General features: G+C 41.9%; 1 protein-coding gene across 1 annotated transcript; it reads right to left on the reverse strand.

Moving 5' to 3' along the window:
- Nucleotides 1-15258: 15258 nt before the first annotated feature.
- LOC125518014 (WAT1-related protein At5g64700-like) lies at nt 15259-19980 on the reverse strand. The gene is made up of 7 exons (XM_048682977.1): nt 19723-19980; nt 18259-18321; nt 17243-17359; nt 16857-17097; nt 16015-16173; nt 15681-15832; nt 15259-15545 (listed from the first exon to the last, which is right to left on the reverse strand). The coding sequence occupies exons 1-7, from the start codon at nt 19929-19931 to the stop codon at nt 15467-15469; spliced, it is 1020 nt and encodes a 339-aa protein (XP_048538934.1). The 5' UTR covers nt 19932-19980; the 3' UTR covers nt 15259-15466.
- Between the last annotated feature and the right edge of the window lie 1872 nt (nt 19981-21852).

The raw sequence follows: 21852 nt of genomic DNA on the forward strand, positions 1-21852 counted from the left end.
TGATCCGGCAATCCCGAAGTGACAAGAATCGGGACCACTTCCGGTGATGACCGTAGTTTGAGGAGTTCATATATTTACTATGTGTTAATGCTTTGGTCTGGTACTCTATTAAAAGGAGGCCTTAATATCCCTTAGTTTCCATTAGGACCCCGCTTCCACGGGAGGGCAGGACAAAAGATGTTAGTGAACCTCGCAAATCTGGATTTAGAGATTTTCTTGCTAGTATAACTGTGGGGGAATCTCGAGATGTAACAAAGGCCACCATAGGGAGCATTCATTTTCTTGCTATACATTATTTTGCTCTCTTCATAGGTAGGTGCATCAATGGTAAAGATGAAGCATGTCACATGTGTGTCCCTGATCTCAATGTTCTCAGGAGTGCTGTATTAGGAGATAAACATTATAATTTGGGAGCCATTGTTGCACGTAGGTTGCATAATAATTGTATTCATGGAGATTTCTTTGGTAGAATTTATGCAACTCGTATAGCTAACTTTCTTGAGATACCCATACGTGGAGATGATATTGAGTTGCCTCCTTATTTAGATTATGAGGCTATGGTTCGTCATCAGTTTGTTGAGAGGAACGATCAGTTCCTCCAGTACCGACTAATCCTTGACAGACGTTGCACCTATCACGTCGCCCTCCCTGCTCCTACTTTCTTTGACTTTCAGGCAAAGGGGCTATATTTTATAACCAGGGAGGAGGCGACCGAATACAAGAGGAGGGCGGAGACAGCTCGCCTCCAAGCTGCAGCTCATCAGGCAATTGCCGCTGCATCTCAGTACGACCCCAACTATTACTTTGGATATCCGCTACGCCAGCCGTGGCCATAGACCAACTTAGGCCAAAATCCTAAGCTTGGGGAGTACGTATTTCTCACCGACATTACATTTATGTTCACACACTCATGCTAGTTGTTGGTGCTCATATTTTTTCACTATATCATCCATGCTAGTTTATTTTCCCTTTTTATGCTTTCCTCTTGTGTGTTTGATAAACCTTAAGAAAAAACAACAAAAATTAGTTGTAGCTTTCAGCTAGTTTACTATCCATGCTTGTAGTAGTAAATAAAAAGAAAACCCAAAAAGATTTCTCGTTCTTCTTTTGCTTGTTGGGAGCTTTCCCGTGTAAATAGTTTTATTTCTTTCTTGTTCTTTGGGGGTTGAGTGGAGAAGACCATGATTAAAATGTTGAGTGGCTCTCATATGCATTATTGTTGATCTAACAAAGAGCCCATATTACCTTGTCTTCTCTCTTGAATTGAATGCTTGCAGATTCCAGCTTAGTCAAATGCACATGCACTATTATTATTTTCCACACTATTCGGTCGTGCAAGTGAAAGGCAATAATGATGATTATATGATGAACTTATTGAGATGAGAAAAGCTGGTACGAACTCGACCTCTCTTGTTTTTGTAAATATGATTAATTCATCGTTCCTGATTCAGCCTATTATAAATAAACATGTTTACAATGACAATTAGAGATTATAGTTGCTTATGCCATGCTTAATTAGCCAAGAGCTTATAATGGTTTACCTTGCGTGCCAACATGCTATTAAAATGGTTGTGATGTGGTATGATAGGGTGGTATCCTCTTTTGAATGATTCCAGTGGCTTGACTTGGAACATGTTCACGCATATAGTTGAAACAAAATCAACATAGCCTCTACGATATTTATGTTCATGGTGCATTATATCCTACTCATGCTTGCATTCGGTGTTGATTAATTTTAATGCATGTTCATGACTGTTGTCGCTCTCTAGTTGGTTGCTTTCCAGTCTTTTTCTAGCCTTCACTTGTACTAAGCGGGAATACTGCGTATGCATCCAACTCCATAAACCCCAAAGTTGTTCCATATGAGTCCACCATACCTACCTATATATGGTATCTACCTGCCGTTCCAAGTAAATTTGTATGTGCCAAATTCTAAACCTTCAAATAAACATTATGTTTTGTATGCTCGAATAGCTCATGTATCAACTAGGGCTGTCTGTATCTTCCATGCTAGGCGGGTTATTCTCAAGAGAAGTGGACTTCGCTCCTTACTCATGAGAAAATGACTGGTCACCGGGATGCCCAGTCCCATGCTTTATGCAAATCAAATCAAAATAATTGCAAGCAAAACTCCCCCGGGACTCTTGTTAGTTGGAGGCACTCGTTGTTTCGAGCAAGCCATGGATTGATGCTTGTTGGTGGAGGGGGAGTATAAACTTTACCATTCTGTTTGGGAACCGCCTATAATGTGTGTAGCATGGAAGATATCGAGATCTCTCAGTTGTTATGTTGACAATGAAAGTATACCACTCAAAATATTATTCATATCTATTTCAAAACCGAGCTCTGGCACCTCTACAAATCCCTGCTTCCCTCTGCGAAGGGCCTATCTATTTACTTTTATGTTGAGTCATCATCCTCTTATTAAACATCACCAGTTGGAGAGCACCGCTGTCATTTGCATCCATTACTGTTATTTTACATTGAGTATGACTTGACTGGATCTCTTTTACCATGAATTACAATGTCTAGTCAGTCCTTGATCTTTAAAGGTGCTCTGCGTTTATGTTTTGCGGTCTCAAAAAGGGCTAGCGAGATACCATCTTGTCATATCATATCATGATTGTTTTGAGAAAGTGTTGTCATCCGAGATTTATTATTATTGCTTGCTAGTTGATTATGCCATTGATATGAACACACATGAGACCTAAGTGTTATTGTGAATACGGTTAGTTCATAATCTTTGCTGAAAACCTGAATGCTGGCTTTACATATTTACAACAACAAGAGCAAAAAGAGTTTGTAGAAGTTTTTTTATCACTTTCAGATTATGAACTGAATTACTTGAGGACAAGCAAAGGTTTAAGCTTGTGGGAGTTGATACGTCTCCGTCATATCTACTTTTCCAAACACCTTTTCCCTTGTTTTGGACTCTAACTTGAATGATTTGAATGGAACTAACCCGGACTGACTCTGTTTTCAGCAGAATTGCCATGGTGTTATTTTTGTGCAGAAATAAAAGTTCTCGGAATGACCCGAAAATCAACGGAGAATTATTTTGAAATATATAAGAAATACTGGAAGAAGAATCCATGTCAGGGGGCCCTCCACTTGTCCACGAGGGTGGGGGGGGCGCCCCCTGCCTCGTGGGCCCGATGGCGCTCCACCGACCTCAACTTTGACTCCATATATTTAATTTTGGGGGGGGGGGATCAAAGAGAAGGGTTCATCGCGTTTTACGATATGGAGCCGCCGCCAAGCCCTAAACTCTCTCGGGAGGGCTAATCTAGAGTCCGTCCGGGGCTCCGGAGAGGGGAATCCGTCACCAACGTCATCATCAACCTTCCTCCATCACCAATTTCATGATGCTCACTGCCGTGCATGAGTAATTCCATCGTAGGCTTGCTGGACGGTGATGGGTTGGATGAGATTTATCATGTAATCGAGTTAGTTTTGTTAGGGTTTGATCCCTAGTATCCACTATGTTCTGAGATTGATGTTGCTATGACTTTGCTATGCTTAATGCTTGTCGCTAGGGCCCGAGTGCCATGATTTCAGATCTGAACCTAGTATATTTTCATCAATATATGAGAGTTCTTGATCCTATTCTGCAAGTCTATAGTCACCTACTATGTGTTATGATCCGGCAACCCCGAAGTGACAATAATCGGGACCACTCCCGGTGATGACCGTAGTTTGAGGAGTTCTTGTATTCACTATGTGTTAATGCTTTGGTCCGGTACTCTATTAAAAGGAGGCCTTAATATCCCTTAGTTTCCATTAGGACCCCGCTGCCTCGGGAGGGTAGGACAAAAGATGTCATGCAAGTTCTTTTCCATAAGCATGCATGACTATATTCGGAATACATGCCTACATTACATTGATGAATTGGAGCAAGTTCGGTGTCACCCTATGTTATAACTGTTGCATGATCGATCGCATCCGTCATAATTCTCCATCACCAATCCAATGCCTGCGAGATTTTCCTATATTGTTCTTCGCTTATTTACTTTTGCGTTGCTACTGTTACAATCATTTCAAAACCCAAAAATATTACTTTTGCTACCATTACCTTTTGCCACCGTTACCACTACTATCATATTACTTTGCTACAGATATTAAGTTGTCCGGGTATGGTTGAATTGACAACTCAGCTGCTAATACTTGAGAATATTCTTTGGCTCCCCTTGTGTCGAATCAATAAATTTGGGTTGAATACTCTACCCTCGAAAACTATTGCGATCCCCTATACTTGTGGGTTATCAAGGAGGGAGTAGTTTACCCTCGGGGTTGAGGGTATGTACCAGTAGGTATGTGTTTGATCTCTCTCTCTCTCTCTCGTGTTCTTGATTGGGCACGATCTTGATGTACCGCGAGCTTTGTTACTATAGTTGGATCGTATGGTGTTTCTCCCCCTCTATCTTCTTGTGATGAATTGAGTTTTACCTTTGAGGTTTCACTATTATCGGACTGAATACTATTATGGATTTGAGAACACTTGATGTATGTCTTGTGTGGGATTCCCGAGGTGACATTGGGGTAATCTATGCATAGGGGTTGATGCACGTTTTCATACTTGTTTCTCCGGTAGAAATCTTGGGGCACTCTTTGAGGTTCTTTGTATTGGATTGAATATTATGAATCTGAAGTTGTTTGATGCATATTGTCTAATTGACCCACAGATACTTGTGGTGACATTGGAGTAGCTAAGTGACATTAGGGTTGACTGATGTGTAACATATGGTGTTATTTTACTATGAAATCTAGGGCTGTTTGTGGCACTTACAGAAATAGCTCAATGGATTGATCGTAAATAATAACTTTGAGGTGGTTTCGTACCCTACAAGCAATTTCATTTTATATTCTCCGTGATAGGAACTTTGGAGTGACTCTTTGTCGCATGTTGAAGGATTTCCATATGATTCAATTATGTTATCATTGTTGAGAGAACTTGCACTAGTGAAAGTATGAACCATAGTCCTTGTCTTCAAGCATTGCAATACTGTTTTTCTCACTTTTACTACTTGCTACCTTGCTGTTTTTTATATTTTCAAATTACAAAAACCTATATCTACTATCCATATTACACTTGTATCACCACCTCTTCACCGAACTAGTGCACCTATACAATTTACCATTGTATTGGGTGTGTTAGGGACACATGAGACTCTTTGTTATTTGGTTGCAGGGTTGTTTGAGAGAGACCATCTTCATCCTACGCCTCCCACAGATTGATAAACCTTAGGTATTCCACTTGAGGGCAATTTGCTACTGTCCTACAAAACTCCACGCTTGAAGGCCGAACACAAGTCTACAAGAAGAAGGTTGCATAGTAGACATCAGTCTCCTCGACGAGCACTGGTGCACGGAGGAGCAACTCATCACCGGCGCAGTCATCGTGCCGGACATGAACATGGCTGAGCAGGAAGCGCTGCTCCACTCCTATCGCTCCGCCTGCGACATCCATCATGACCGTTGGCAGTACCGCCTCCATTAGTCAGAGTTAGAAGTTGTCTTCAAGGAGATCAACAAGACGACATATGAAGTTTATGTCAAAATCGAGGACGAGTGCCACGGTCGCGCCCCACTGATACGTCTCCAACGTATCTATAATTTTTGATTGCTCCATGCTACTTTATCTACTGTTTTGGACTATATTGGGCTTTATTTTCCACTTTTATATTATTTTTGGGACTAACCTATTAACCGGAGGCCCAGCCCAGAACTGTTGTTTTTTTGCCTATTTCAGTATTTCGAGGAAACAGAATATCAAACAGAGTCCAAACGGAATGAAACCTTCGGGAACGTGATTTTCTCACCGAACGTGATCAAGGAGACTTGGACCCTACTCCAAGAAGTTTCCGGGGAGGTCACGAGGGTGGAGGGCGCCCCCCTGCCTCGTGGGCCCCTCGGAGCTCCACCGACGTGCTTCTTCCGCCTATATATCTCCATATACCCTAAAAACATCCGGGAGCAACATAGATCGGGAGTTCTGCCGCCAGAAGCCTCCGTAGCCACCGAAAGCCAATCTAGACCCGTTCCGGTACCCTGCCGGAGGGGGCAATCCCTCTCCGGTGTCCATCTTCATCATCCCGGTGCTCTCCATGACGAGGAGGGAGTAGTTCTCCCTCGGGGCTGAGGGTATGTACCAGTAGCTATGTGTTTGATCTCTCTCTCTCTCTCTCTCGTGTTCTTGAGATGATACGATCTTGATGTATCGCGAGCTTTGCTATTATATTTGGATCCTATGATGTTTCTTCCCCCCTCTTCTCTCTTGTAATGAATCGAGTTTCCCCTTTGAAGTAATCTTATCGGATTGAGTCTTTAAAGACTTGAGAACACTTGATGTATGTCTTGCCGTGGATATCTGTGGTGACAATGGGATACCACGTGCCACTTGATGTACTTTTTGGTGACCAACTTGCGGGTTTCGTGACATTGGGAACCTATGCATAGGGGTTGGCACACGTATTCGTCGTGATTCTCTGAAAGAACTTTGGGGCACTCTTTGAGGTCCTTTGTGTTGGTTGAATAGATGAATCTGAGATTGTGTGATGCATATCGTATAATCATACCCACGGATACTTGAGGTGACATTGGAGTATCTAGGTGACATTAGGGTTTTGGTTGATTTGTGTCTTAAGGTGTTATTCTAGTACGAACTCTAGGGATGTTTGTGACACTTATAGGAATAGCCGGACGGATTGATTGGAAAGAATAACTTTGAGGTGGTTTCGTACCCTACCATAATCTCTTCGTTCGTTCTCCGCTATTAGTGACTTTGGAGTGACTCTTTGTTGCATGTTGAGGGATAGTTATGTGATCCAATTATGTTAGTATTGTTGAGGGAACTTACACTAGCGAAAGTATGAACCCTAGGCCTTGTTTACCATCATTGCAATACCGTTTACGCTCACTTTTATCATTAGTTACCTTGCTGTTTTTATATTTTCAGATTACAAATACCTTTATCTACCATCCATATTGCACTTGTATCACCATCTCTTCACCGAACTAGTGCACCTATACAATTTACCATTGTATTGGGTGTGTTGGGGACACAAGAGACTCTTTGTTATTTGGTTGCAGGGTTGCTTGAGAGAGACCATCTTCATCCTACGCCTCCTACAGATTGATAAACCTTAGGTTATCCACTTGAAGGAAATTTGCTACTGTCCTACAAACCTCTGCCCTTGGAGGCCCAACAACGTCTATAAGAAGAATGTTGTGTAGTAGACATCACCCACCGCCACGACCACGAAGCCGGCGCGTCCCCTGGCGCCGCCGGCAGGAAGGAGGAGTAGAGCATGGGAGTCCGCCGGCGCTCGTGACCCAGAAAGGCCACACTTCTTCCCTCCTGTTGAAGCCAAGGTTGACGGGCTCATCATCGTCGGCCGATTAGCTACTTAAAGGCCGTGGAGGCGGAGCTTCAGTCCTGGTGCTCATAGCTCGCCTAACATGGGGAACGGGGGTCAACGGTCATTCATACAAGGTTTAAAGTACGGTTTAGTTGAAATATGTCGAAATGTAATGAATTTGCTCTGGTTTAGAGGAAAAGATCCGGTTTATGTAAAAATTATCCAACTATAAATGAATATCACCCGGTTTGTCTAAATATGCATAAAATTTGTTCACTTTCATCATTATTTTTCTAAATGTAACCGGATAAATGTAGATAGCTTTGGATGGTCGGCTCCGCAACAGTGTCCACGGACTGGTCCCTCCGGTCCGTGAACGAATGCGGTGTCGGGTCAGCGTTGGAAATGCCCAAATTTGTGTAGGTGCAAACATCTCATTAAACCCATTAAGAGGCACTAGAATGGTGGTCAAGCAGCTACGCCATGTGGCGCATGCTAGTTGGTCACGACGAGAAAGTATTTTTAGAGTTTTTTTAAATGATAGGGAGACTTTTTTTAAAGAAGTTTTTCTAGTTTTTTTCCTTTTAAGATGGTTGTGATGTCTACATGACGCGATTTTTTTTTTAAATTTTAACGTGATAGTAAGGTGCGCATAGCTTTTTCTCAAACGGCCCGCAATGACGGGCGCCAACCACTAGTCAAAGCACCAAGGCCCGCAATGAGCAGCTCGTGGAGATACAACAAAAAAGAAAAGAAAAAAAAAACCAGCGTGCACACGTTTGCTTCTGTGGGCAAGGCACCGTTGTTGCTTTCAGGTGAACCGTTTGCTTCCGATCTCGTATGTTGCCCATTGGCTGCACGGATCTTTCCTCTTATTTGAAACAACAAGATATATCAGCTATCTTTGTGTGTACACTGTCTAGGTTGCATAGTACCTACAACCTCCAAGCTCTCTAGCTAGAAATGCAGAGCTGTTGCTTTGACGCTACTCTGCTCGTGTTTGAAGGATGTGTTTTCCAGGTGTCTCGTCGTGTTCGACATCGCCTACATCGTGGTGTTCTCCATATTCATCCCGCCGGTGCTCTGGTATCATGCTTCTCTTTTGCATGCCCTGGATCATCTTGTCGATGTGAATTTTTGTTTAGGTCTGTAAAAGGAGATAGGTCAATGGTACAAAAGAAAACAGTAACAAAATTCTAACTTCACGCAAAAAAAAAAAATTCTAACTTCACGCCACCGGCAAGGGAAGAAGGGGAGATTGGACTTGGAAGATGTACTAAGGAATTTGGGGCAATTTCCGAGGAACACAAGGGAGGCGACATGTAGTTTCAAGTGATCAAAACGAACTGCATTCTGGCCTCAATGCAAGTCCTTATAGATCACTTTGTGCGACAAATAGGTGCTATAACACGCGGTGGCCCAGCCTGAAGAGCGTTGTAATGCAGCTCCTTCACCCGTGCCCCTCTACACATACAACAACTGCAAAAATAAGTTAAAAACCAGCAACTTCAAATTTACAAAAAAAACCATTTTTACAGAATTTAAAAATATTCATGAAATCAAAAACATTAATATTTTCTTATAAAAATGTCCTCATTTAAAAAATATGGGATTTGAAAAATGTTCATGAATTTTAAAAAAATGTTAAAAATTAATTTCTAAATGATTTTGAGAATTATTCATATTTTTTAAGAAACTACTCATGATCATTTTTCAAAAATCTTCATGAAAATTATGCAATAATAATAATTAAACACCAATGAAATGGGCTCTAAATTCCGCTTCGAGTGAAGAATAAGATATCCGCCCTCTAGCGCTACTTCAGCTTTGTTTGATTAGCTAATGCTAGATTGGGTCCTAGGGCGCAACTGAAACCGTTAAAGTTAAGGAAAAAACTACAGGCCCGGGCTGCGACATGTGTGCCTAGCTTTCAAAATCCCTATTTGCCGAGAGAAACTAACTAATGGGTACACCTTGAGGGGCTCCAATAAAGGTAACTCTTTTTGTCTGAGAGCACGCCAAGTGGTGCACCTAGCCGTCATCATGTGTCGCAGACTGAGCGCTTCCTTTGAGTTTCATGCTTTTCATGTATGTTTTTATGGGGTTTAGATGAATTTTTTAAGTTATTTTGACTTTTTTCCTGGTTTCCCTTGTTTATAGGAGGATTAGGTTTTTTATATGTATTTTTGGTGGGAAGGAGTGCTTTCCTGTGAGAAGCACAACATAGTCTGTGCTTCCACGATAAGCACAACTGTGTTTCCTGAAAAGAAAAACACACCTGTGCCTCCACGAGAAGTATAACTTGTAGAAACATAGTTGTGCATCATGAGAAGCACATTTTTGCTTCCATGTAAAAGAGGAAGACACAACATGTGCTTCCATGAGAAGAACAACTATGCTTCCTTGAAAAAGGAAAAGCACAACATGTGCTTTTGCGTGAAGCCCCCAAAAAGAGAAGCATGGTTGTGCTTTCGAGAAAAAATTAAATAGCACAACTGTGCTTTTGTTTTTTTTGCCTTTTTTGGGTTCCATTTTTTCATTTTATTTATTTTCGTTGTTTTCCAGTTTCCTGGTTTTTCATTTCCGGGTTTCTTGCCCAAAAAGGACGTTGAAATCGCTAAACATAAGATTAGTTTGAAACATCGACAAAAGAAGTCCAATAGTGAAAAAGGTTCATGATTTGGATGCACAGTTCATGAGATAAACCTTTTGAAAAAAACTAATCTAAAGAAAATCTCCCACTTCCAACAAGTGGCACACATGCAGGTGCGTTACTTGTCAGCATGAGAGAAAGTTGAAGTGACCATTGCAAGTGGTACCTTTTAATTAGTGATCTGGCGATTTGCCGCTCTCTGCGGCAAAACACCGTGGCATCACACAAGCGAGCGAGGAACAAATGGGCCGGCCTAATTAGCTAGGATCCATTTTTTTGTTTTATGGTGTTTTTCATTTTCATTTTTTCTTTTGAACTGTTTATTTTTTTTCCAAAAATGTCCGGAAATTTTAAAATTTGTTCTCGTTTTCTAAAAGTGTGTGTGTTTAAAGTAATCATTGCATTTTTATAACATATTCGTGCTTAATAAAATGTTCATAATTTCTTTGTATTTTTAAAATTAAATTCGGAAGCCAGGAAAAATCATAATTTCAACTTTTTTTGAGTTTTCTAGAAAATGTTTGGAATTTCATAAGTTGTTCATGTATTTGAAAAAGATCACGTTTCCTAAAATAGATTCCGATTTTTTTAAGATGTCAGCAAGGGGGGGGGGATCCCTACTTGAATATTGATCTCTATTCAAAGAAAATGAACCAGTTTATGAGAGAAACCAGATTGAAAACCGTGATTCGGTTTATGAGGAAGACCGGATCAAAAACCTTAATCCAGTTTATAAGAAAACTGGACCCAAATACCATACAACCCGACAGGCAAAGAACAGGAAGACGGAAAACAACCCAAACATAGATACAACAACACAACGCAAAGGCCAACTACCTAAAGAAATAGGAGGTTGGGAGGAGCATCACACGTTGCTTGAGCATCTACAAGGCAGGACTAGCAAGACAACAAGGGACAAAATAGACTCCGAATTGAAAAAAATGTTGATTGGTTTACAAAAATTTGTACACATATTTGTTTTTTCTAAAAATGCTCGCTACATTATTTAGCCGCTAGGTCCAACGGGGCTGTCCCGTTGCGGCTTGCCGCTGTTGGACGCAGCGAGCGTCACAGAGGACGTCCCCCTAGCATTCGCGACTGTGATTGGTAAAAAAATGCAACTGACTGAGTAAACAAGGTGTAAACCTGCTCAGACAATTCATGGCGACGGCATTCCTCACGCCCGTCGCACTCTTCTTCCTCCTATAAATGCACGCGATGGCAATACACACCGCTCAAATACGCACCCACTCCGCTAGCTATTACCTGCATACGTATATCCGCCGGTGATCACGAGCTTCCAGCCAACAGGATGAGCGGGACCAAGTCGTCGTGGCCGGAGCTGGTGGGCGTCCTGGCGACGCTGGCGGCCACGCAGATCACGCACGACAGGCCCGACGTCGCCGTCGAGGTGCTGCCGCCGGGCGCCCCTCTGACACCGGACTACAACGCCGAGCGCGTCCGCGTCTTCATCGACAACAACGGCATCGTCTCCCAGACCCCGGTCATCGGCTAGGCTCCGGCCGGGCCGTGGAACGTAGGATACCAGCCGTGCAGTAGTAGTGCTGCGACTGTATACGGTATAATGGAATAATAAACACTACTCTATCCATGACATGAGTATGTTCAAAACCTGGCTTGTTATCCATGCCACTATATATTTATCATCAATATCATTTGGCAATCATATGTTATACTTCCACCATAAACATTTTCTGATATTGAAAGAAATTTTCACGGCCATCCGCCAAAACGAAAGCGTTGTGCAACTGCGCGTAGATCTCACCGAGATTTATTCATTTGATTGTAGTTTCTGGACAAACTCTCAATCTAAAGCGTTAGATCAAAACTGAAAAGGGGCCAGAGGCCAGACTACGTCTTCTTTCTCCAACATTTTTCTTCATGAAAAACAGACCGCCGCGTTCTTCTTCCTCCTGCCGCCTGCTGCCACCGGCCGCGCTACCACTGCTACCCTCGGCCATCCCTCTAAGCCCGGCCGACCTCCAATTCTAGCGCCAGCAGCCCTTGCATCCCCCACACTCCTAAGATAGACACAGCGGCCTAGCTTCCCTGAGGAACCTGCACCCTCTGCACCCCCTAAAATAGACACCGAGGCTTAGCTTCTTCAGCGAACCGGCGGCCTTGGTGCTCCAAGCCAGGGTTTTTATTTCCGAACGAAATTTTTGAAGACCGGCGGTTTTCGAATATTCAGTTGTACTCCGAGAAAAGTTGGTTCCGCCCAATTGTTTTGAATGAATTTGAATTTTAAATCTTTGATAGTGTTAATTAGAACATGTGTCCTTGTTAAAGCACAATCCATAGTCTGACGGAAGAGCTGCATCTATGACTAGAATTGCCTAACACGGGTCCCTATACGTCCATGGACGTGACCATGCGGGCCTCTAATGTTGCCATTTGCAATCACGAACCCTATTTTTAAAACATGAAATATATGCAAACACATGCACGTCGATTATTTTGTTCAAACATAGTGTAGTGCGCTCAAATACAAATTGTTCATACATAATTATACATAATCCAGACATAGGTCAAACAAAAATATAGTGCATAGTGCATAACTGATAAATTAAAACAAAGTTAGCTGATTTCTATGTGGACTCAAATATGCTCCACAAGATCATCCAGAAGTTGCATATGCACCTGTTGATCTCGCAGTTGTCGATGCATCTCCAGAAAGTTTACAATGTTCTCCGCCTCTTGTTCCGAGAGGCGGACCTCAAGACGAGGCTTCTCAAAATCATGTGTGCGGGTTGCCCCTTCATCCTCATCCTCGATAATCATGTTGTGCAAGATTACACAGCATGTCATGAGCTGTCAAAGTGTCTTCGCTTCCCACATCATTGCAACTCCTCGAAAAATACCCCAACGAGATTGGAGCACTCCAATGCCCTCTCCACATCCTTCCTAGCTGCCTCTTGCATTGTTGCAAACGGGGTTTTTCTTGCCTTGGGGATTAGATATGGTCTTCACAAACACCGCCCATTGAGGATATATACTATCGGCAAGGTAGTACCCCATGGTGTAGTTGTGTCCATTGATGGCACAGTTGCATGGTGGAGCTTCCCCATCACAATGTCTCTTGAACAAAGGAGATAGTTGGAGCACATTGATGTCATTGTGTGAATCTGGCGTGCCAAAGAAAGCATGCCAAATCCACAAATCCCGCGATGCCACTACTTGTATGATGGTGGCTTCTTTGACGTGATCTTAGTATTGCCCACGCAAACCTTTTGGGCAGTTCTTCCATTGCCAGTGCATGCAATCAACTGAACCTAACATATGCCTTCCACTACCTGCAAAGACAAATTTCTTCTCATTCGATACCAACAATGAAAGGAACTTTCAAGGAATGTTGGGACCACTGTGAAGTAGTTAGTGTAAAGAAGCCGTGCAACAATCCTATCACGGGGAATTACTCTCCGAACCTTCGTGGAACCCTTGAACTTTAGGACATGATCCTCATCTTTCTCCAAATCCTCTTGGATGCTCATCATCATCATAATCATCATCATCCTCTAAGTCAGACGACGCGATAAACTCGTTGAATATGAATTCATCAAGGTTTGAGTTTCCATAGCCATCATTCCTTGAACAATCCATTGGTGAACAATCCATAGCCATCATTCCTTGAACAATCCATTGGTGAACTACAAGTAACGTACCAGGGCGGCGTCGGTGGCGGCGACCTTGACTGGTTGCGGCCTGGTCGGCGGCGGTGTGGTTCGGGCATCCGGTGGTGAAGCCCTGGGTTGGGGATGAGGGCGGAAGTCTGGTGGCTAGTGTGCGGACGAGGCCGAACAGAGAAGAGGAGAGGGCTAGTCTGGCAAGTAGGGGGGATGGATATGGGTGATTTGGCATGGCCCTAGTGGTCAGTCCGACATGTGGCGGGGGGTGCGTGTCTGGGCATCTCCATATCTGCTCCACATATGGGCCGGGTATGGCGAGTATCAGTCAGTTCGGGCGTTTGGGCCGAATATGGGGAGCCCGGTTGGGTCACATTTTTCTGTCCGAACACTGACTGGGCAGTCCGGCCGAGAGTTTGGGGCTGATATAGGGAGCCCATTTGTAGATGATCTTACCTTACCTTTTTTGTGGTCACGGGTTCTACTTTCACTTCCACACCTCTAAGTTTTTAGAGGGTTCACGTCATGGGCCGACGACTAAGGCACTCTGAGTGAATAGAGACGCACCTCAATTTTTCGAAGGGATCGGACTCGCGCTGTGGGCGGACAACTAACGCATCATGACCACGAGAAGAGACGTGTTTGTGTACAAGCATTGTTAAAAGTTATCTATTCTGATCCTATATACATTTGCACTTAAAATTGGTTGAAATATTTTGAACAAAAAAAACTTGAAATTACATAATTTTTTCATACACCGGTTATTCCGGCCCCTATATCGAAAGAAAAACACAAGTAGACAACGTACCTTTCATCCGGAGCACTAGTCCCGGCCGGGTTTAGACCCGGGAGTAATGTGAGCATTATTCCTGGTTCCAATGGCTAGGAGCGGACGGGGGGCCCGGCCAGGATTAGTCCCGGTTCAGATGGTACCTTCTTTGTGGTCACGGGATCGAGAAAAAAAACTAGTTCCACGCGCATCCGTTTTCCTTCTCGCCAGAAATCGACTGACCCAAATTCCATTTTAAGGCACTGACTTGCAGCTAAACTAATTTGGCAACTGTACTAAAGAGAGATGGATTAAGAATACATTGCTAGTTAAGTGTTGTTTTCAGCTCATTGTGGTACACGTCTGTTCCTGGTGACAGCGGAATCGGTCGTAGGGGTTGTACAGGAAAAAAACCTATCATCCTCTCTCTTAAATAATAAACAAAGTATTCACAAATAAAACGTAATAAATAAAATCATAATATTCTTGCATACAATTACAATTTTGTATCTTATGCGGCTACAAGAACTTTGCTTGCTGGTGATGATCTCTTCTTGTCCGGCACTTCTTTTGATTTTGTCGAGAGGAAATCTTCTATATCTAAATAGCTAGTCCCCACTAGTCTATTTCTTTCAACATACAAGTATATATGCCACCTCATTATTCAACATGTAAGAAGAAAGGCCCACCACAACATGCAATAATGCATAATAAAAAGCCACTTCGACATGCAAACATGCATGAGAATTTATATTCTATTAGGATATTTACATTATACAATAATCAAACACCACAAATCATACTTATTTTTAGCTCTAGTTCTCATATTATAACTCTAAAAATTCATGTTTCATACAACCAATTCTAACTGGATGTATTGCAAACGTTCCCGCAACAACGTGCGGGGTATCATCTAGTTGTAGAAACATGTCATCCTGTCATCCTCTCTCTTACATAATAAATAAAATCATAATATTCATGTATGCAAGTACAATTTCACGGTTTCTACGGCTACAAAATCTTTGCTTGCCGCTGATGAGCTCTACTTGTCCCGCGCCTCTTTTGATTTTGCCGATAGGAAAATGTAGAGCCCAACAATTACCACTATTGTGCCGAACAGGCTGCAATTATAGAAGAAAGAGGAACAATTCAATTCATTTTATCCCAACTATATTAATTATAAAGAAGTTAAACCTTTCATTGGAGCCAGAAAGATGGCTCCGAGAGAAGAGTAAGAAGAAGCGAAAGGGACAAACCTTCCTACTGTAATCTCATCGCCTATGAAGATTGAGTCCAACAAAACTGTGAATACCACTGACAATGGGCTAAACATTGGAGGATATGCTGGACCTCGCTTGGCCACGACCCATGAGTTCAGGTTATATTTCCCCGCCGTTGCAAGTGCCCCCTACACCAAATAATTTCATGTTGATTACCTAGCAAATAATTTTCCATCTAGGCTTTTCAATTACCAGTGATTTTATTAACCCTGATGAACCAGTTTCAAAGAAATTACGAGCTACTTAGCTTCAAATATATTTCAGATTTTAATATGTATTTTATGGATGTTTTTCAGATCTACTGACTCACTGAGTAGAAGATGGTCATAAGGTTCAGATCCCATCCTAGCTTCCACGTGTTCTTGTCTCTACTCAATATTATTCCAACTAGCGCGGTTTGAAATCCTCCAACAAAGCATGTCACCATAGACGACCAGTATTTGTATGGATACACCTTCATAACCTTTGACTGCATGAACATAGTACAAAAAAAATCAAGATCTAATTTCAACTAACAAAAACAATACACAAAAAAATAATACAAAATGAACTTTCTAATAGTCCCAATCTCGCGTTGGAGTGCTCCTTGCATGCAACAAGATCATCATCAACTCATTCATGACATGCAAATAAAAGCATTGCTAGTAGTTACCCACATGAAAAACTCGATTTGCTAGGTACACACTGATTACATCAACCAATTAAAAGCACGATCAATGTTGAATGCATATAGAACCAAAGTGTTGAGTACACTTAAAGTGTTGTGTCGGTGGTAACTTCAAAAGTAATGGATGATGCTAACTTATAAGGAAAAACTATTTTCAGAACATAGTCGTATATTATCTAATTTTGAAGTCCTTATCAAAACAAAGCCGATAGTGAAGGCGGGTTTCAAATGTTCATCACGTTTAGGGAGTTATAACATTTTGAAGATTAAATCTACTAACAATCTTGATGATGTCATCCCTTTAGCATCTTAATGTATGCATGCAAGTATTTCTCTCCGATGCCCTCTTTCCCCTCCTCTCATCATGTCTACCGGCCCGCTATAATACTAATGAGCACACGTCTCATTAGTCCAACTCTAAATAATATAACAAACTTAACAATAAAAAAGGGATAGTCGCAACATGTCATTGCATGGTCGATCACCTGAATCAGGTACCAGCAAGCAAGTGTGATGCTGCTGCCTACCAAGAATATTGTCCCTCTTAGATGATTGCCTGCAACCTCTGTGGTTTGTTGTCCCTCGTGGTGGTGCTTCATAATGCGATCCCAGAGATGCAGTGTCTTGCCCTTGTAAAGGCTGATGAGCATTGTGCCTCCAACCGAGAGCACAACGGCTACAATCTTCATTGATCCAGCTATGCTCCAGATTTGCAATGTCTCCATTCTTATATGTTCATCCATATATCACATTCCGTATTGGAAAATAAGATATAATGGTGGTTGTTGATTATCAAGAAGTTGATCTTGGGTCCAGCAAATAAAAACTGAAGTTTATTGTGAATGCATGAATAATGAAAGAATTTTGGTACCTGAAGACAAGCGAGAGAATGAATGTGACCAGCGGAATTATGTTCAGAAAGATGACAGCATAAGTTGGCGTTGTATCACTGAGACCATAGTAGTATAGGCTCATTGGCACCGCATACCTACATATCATGACGTGAGGTCACTGGAATTAGTTCATGTTATGCAGTATTTTGTTCACACAATTGGCCCTCTAATCAGGTACGTATTAGCTTGCAAGTGACTACTTTTGTCTCTCAAATTTTCTTTGCGGGATACTTAATTTTCTCTCTGACCGAAGCTCTTTGCAGCCAAGCACTGTGCTATACAGTTGACCTGGAGAACAATTGTGCCCTTTTACTAATCACTATAATATGGCCACTTTTTAACTCATGTGGGGAATGCAGTTACTTTATATAGTATGATAAATCATTGACAACATACGGCAATCTATATATGCATATATGAAAGGAAATCGAGAGATCGATCAGCTGCAATTGCAAGACTAGTGCGATGTGCTGGTTTAACTGAGATCCACGTTGTCTGCCACTGAAATTAATTATATCACCGAAGCTGGGATGTACTTCCTCTGTCTCAAAATAAGTGTCTTAACTTTGTAACTTTGGTTCAAAGTTACAAAGTTAAGACACTTATTTTAAGAAGGAGGTAAAGTTATACTAAGGTTGAGACATTTATTTTGAGACGGAGGGAGTATATAGGGTGGTTCGTTTGGAATTTTGGACGTGGGCTAGACCAGGACATAGGCGATATCACACACTAAACTATTAGCCTACGTGTAGATAACAGCCTTTCGTACGGGGTCTCAGACACTTGGTGGATCAGGCTTGATCCGCCGCTGAATAAGGCATGAATAGAACAAGGTAGTAAAACAACATAAAGAAGTTTTCTTGAGGAAATAACAAACATAAAAAATAAATAAATAAGCATATAGGAAACTAGTTCATGACACTTTTTTTGCGCGTCAACATGTATGTATTGGTGCACACAATGTGCACTAACCGAGTGCGTTTGGACTGCGTACCCGATGAAGGCGTTGAGGAAGATCCATCCCGTAGCGTGCCAACCCATCTCCCTCCACTTGCCCCTGCATGTGCACAGCAAAATTCAAAGCTCGAGTTTAGCCGATTAGAATGCGTTGGGCAGCTAAATCTGCCAAAAAATATTTTGAAGGGAAAATCTTTTGTCAGATGCCCGTCGATACATTTCATAATTAACGTGATCCACTTGTCCGATGCTCGATGATCCTTCTCACAATTAACATGATTCTTTCGTCCAAATGTCCCAATAACGATATTCTTCATAATTAACGTGATCCTCCACTCCAACACTCAATGATACTTTTCATAATTACCGTGATCCTCCCGTCCAAAAAATGATATTATCTATAATTAATGTGATCCTCCCGTCCAACCCTCATGATTATTTCCATAAATTAATACTTGGCTTTATTGTATGCAGCCATGGACTAGGCAAAGATTGGACAAGAGATAATTGGAACGGTTTTTTAGCCGTGCGATACAGACGAAATGACTACGGACTCCCTTGTAATAGTAGAAACTTTTTGGATAATATTCGAACTGTCAATACCATTTGCTCAGCGCACATATATATATATATATATATATATAAAGTTTGACAAACTTTTTTCACTTACATAGTTGCAATTTCTTTTTAGAAATGACACCCCATAATATCAAGAAAACAATAATCTGTACAATAGAAAGATAACAAGAAACAAAACAATCAACATAAAGGTATATATTGAAAACCATACTACCCATCTTCTTCCTTCGATTGTACGCCCCGCTGAAGCATGCAAATTGCACTAAGCCGACAACAAAGAAAGAAAACGCGGCGTACCACAATAGTGACTCGCCCCAGAAACAAGATCTAATCACCACTGAAGTAACATCGGTTGGGGCATCACTCCACGTAACACGGGTTTGGAATCCTTCACCATCAATTCAGAAGGATGCAGAAACAGACCATATGGCAGAACAGATCGAAAGAAGTGGCCGAAGTCGCTGCACAAAGAGCCAGACAATTTCCTCCAAATGTCAAGATCGGAAGAGAACGAATAGAACTGGCAACACCTACCCTCACATGTCCTTTAGCGGCACTCGGCCGAACATCGTTGAGGTAGGGAGAGACTAAAGAGTCACTATTACAACTTGTCATTGCCAGCATCACCTTGCAAATGTTACCAGGGGACCTAAACCTAGCGAAACAAAAGGGGCAGGTCCCTATTGTCTTGCCATCGATGAGGCTGCCAAACGGGAGAGATAAGGGATGCCACGACAACAGGGCGGAGAAGAGAACCTTGGGTGACAGATATGGTTGGGAGCGAGGAGAACCGGTGTGCGAGAGGACAATTTCGAAGGGCCCGAGTGATAGTTTTTAAAGTTGGAAGAACAGAAAGGTTACGGTAATTGAGAGTAAATAGATAAGCATGCCAGCATGCCGCACACTTCATGCATACTCTTACCTTTCAAAGATGAGCGCCAATGGGAGAATGAAGGCGGCGCCGAAAAGACTGCGGTAGGCGAGGAGGGCGAAGATGAACATGCCACCACCGATGGACACCTTGGACAGCAGGATCATCCCCGTGATGAACAGCTGCACCAACACCATCGATGCGGGAGCCTTCCACTCCCACCCCACCGCCGTCTTCGTCTCCGTTGCCTTGATGTCCATCGGTCACGCGACGACAGTTGCGGGCTCTTGCTGCCAACTGCCGTCTCAATCTCCGGCTATATAAAGGGCGCACTATCCTAGCTTGCTAGCAGCTAGCTAGCCAAAGGGGCATGCATTTGGATGAAGATAAAACTTGTGACTGAGCACGCAGATCTCTACTCCTATATAGAGGGAGTTGGTAGGCTCTCCTCACTATTTTTGCCTCCAGTCCCCACCACCCCTGTCATTGGTATATTTTTGCCTCGCCTTCCATCTCATCATCTCGCACTGCTTTATTTTTCCCTGACCTCCCACCACCCCTCCCATTGGATTTTTCTTGCTCGCATTAAAAAACCATATTCGATTAAAGGTTGCGATCTTGTTTCATTCTTGCTTTGGCAAGTGCTGATTCAGTTCAATCACGTAAGTAATAGGTAATTAAGAATTAGAAATCACACTATATATGAGAGATCATCTTCCTGAAAGACAGACACAATATTATTTTTTGATAACCTTCCAAAACAAATACAAATATTCTTCAACGTGCTGTCATTTATTATTATCATTATCTCTACTTTTAGATGACAATCACAACTTTCCTAATACAACAAAAATAATATATCTTTTTTATCTTACCAAATCACAAAAAGATTATCTTACCAAATCACATAATTTTTTTATCTTACCAAATCACTATCTCTACTATTAAAGGGGAGTTGATAGGCTGGTGCACACGGTTTATTTTCGCATGCACGGTTTATTTTTGCCTTCACATCCCACCACCACCCCTCCATGCTGTTTTTTTTCTTCCTTGCACACTCCCACCTCTGTGGCGGCAGGCGGGTCATCGGACCGCCACGTACATGCGCTTGTGGAAGTAGTCGTATTATATTTCTTGTCAGTCATACAGAGAGCCAGACATGACACATTCTCAAATTAAGTGTGTACAATACTTGGTATGCCTTGCACAAATGAATCCACTCCAAGAGGCATGTCAAATGTGTAATATCTTTATTATCAAAGGGAATATCCACGTAGCAGTCGTTCAGCCATTCATGCAAAAATAATTTGGATAGAATGCTAAATCAATTCGGAAATCAAATCATTAATTTAATTAATTAGCTAGGTAATGAATTACATATGCAATTAACTAGGTCCATTTGAATATGATTTTTTTCGCACCAAATCAATTTAGAAACTGAGTGACTAATACAATTATTTAATTGGGCAACAGATAATTATGCCTATAGATAATTGGAAAAAGGGAATTTTCCCAATTAGGCATATAATTAATTGATTTGGTTGGCAGTTAATTAGGCATACAGAGAATTAGGTAGGAAGTTAATTATCTATGTAATTAATTAATTAAGAAGATAGTTAATTGTGTTGAATCATTTTGAAAGCGCTCGCGGGCAAGAACAGTCATCAAGCTCTCTCTGACTAGGCCATGCACCGCTTGACAATATGGAGAACGGCCACTATGCGCGTGCGACTTGGGTGATCAAGCATTCACCACGATGGATGACGGCCATTCTCTACAGATGTCCACATGCCAACGGTTGCCGAAACGTTCGCTGGCCAGGACAATACGACACTACACTGGCCAGGTGGTTCATGCTATTATAGAAAATAATAGTGTTGTAAGAATAAGAATAAAAAGAACTAAATCGGCCAAGTGGTCCATGATGTTGGATAAGGAAAGAGTGTTCCTGAAAAGAAAAAAGAAAAAAAGATTATTCTAGGAAATAAGTAGGAACTAAAACGAAAGCTGGCAAGGAAGGAGAAAGAAAACGATGAGGCGTCTCTGATGAACACATTAATGTTGACGTGGTGCTGGTTGGCTACAACGAATTGAAGGAAATATGCCTTAGAGGCAATAATAAAGTTGTTATTTTATATTTCCTTATTCATGATAAAGGTTTATTATTCATGCTAGAATTGT

The sequence above is a fragment of the Triticum urartu genome, chromosome 7, assembly GCF_003073215.2.
Source record: "Triticum urartu cultivar G1812 chromosome 7, Tu2.1, whole genome shotgun sequence".
Taxonomy (NCBI): domain Eukaryota; kingdom Viridiplantae; phylum Streptophyta; class Magnoliopsida; order Poales; family Poaceae; genus Triticum; species Triticum urartu.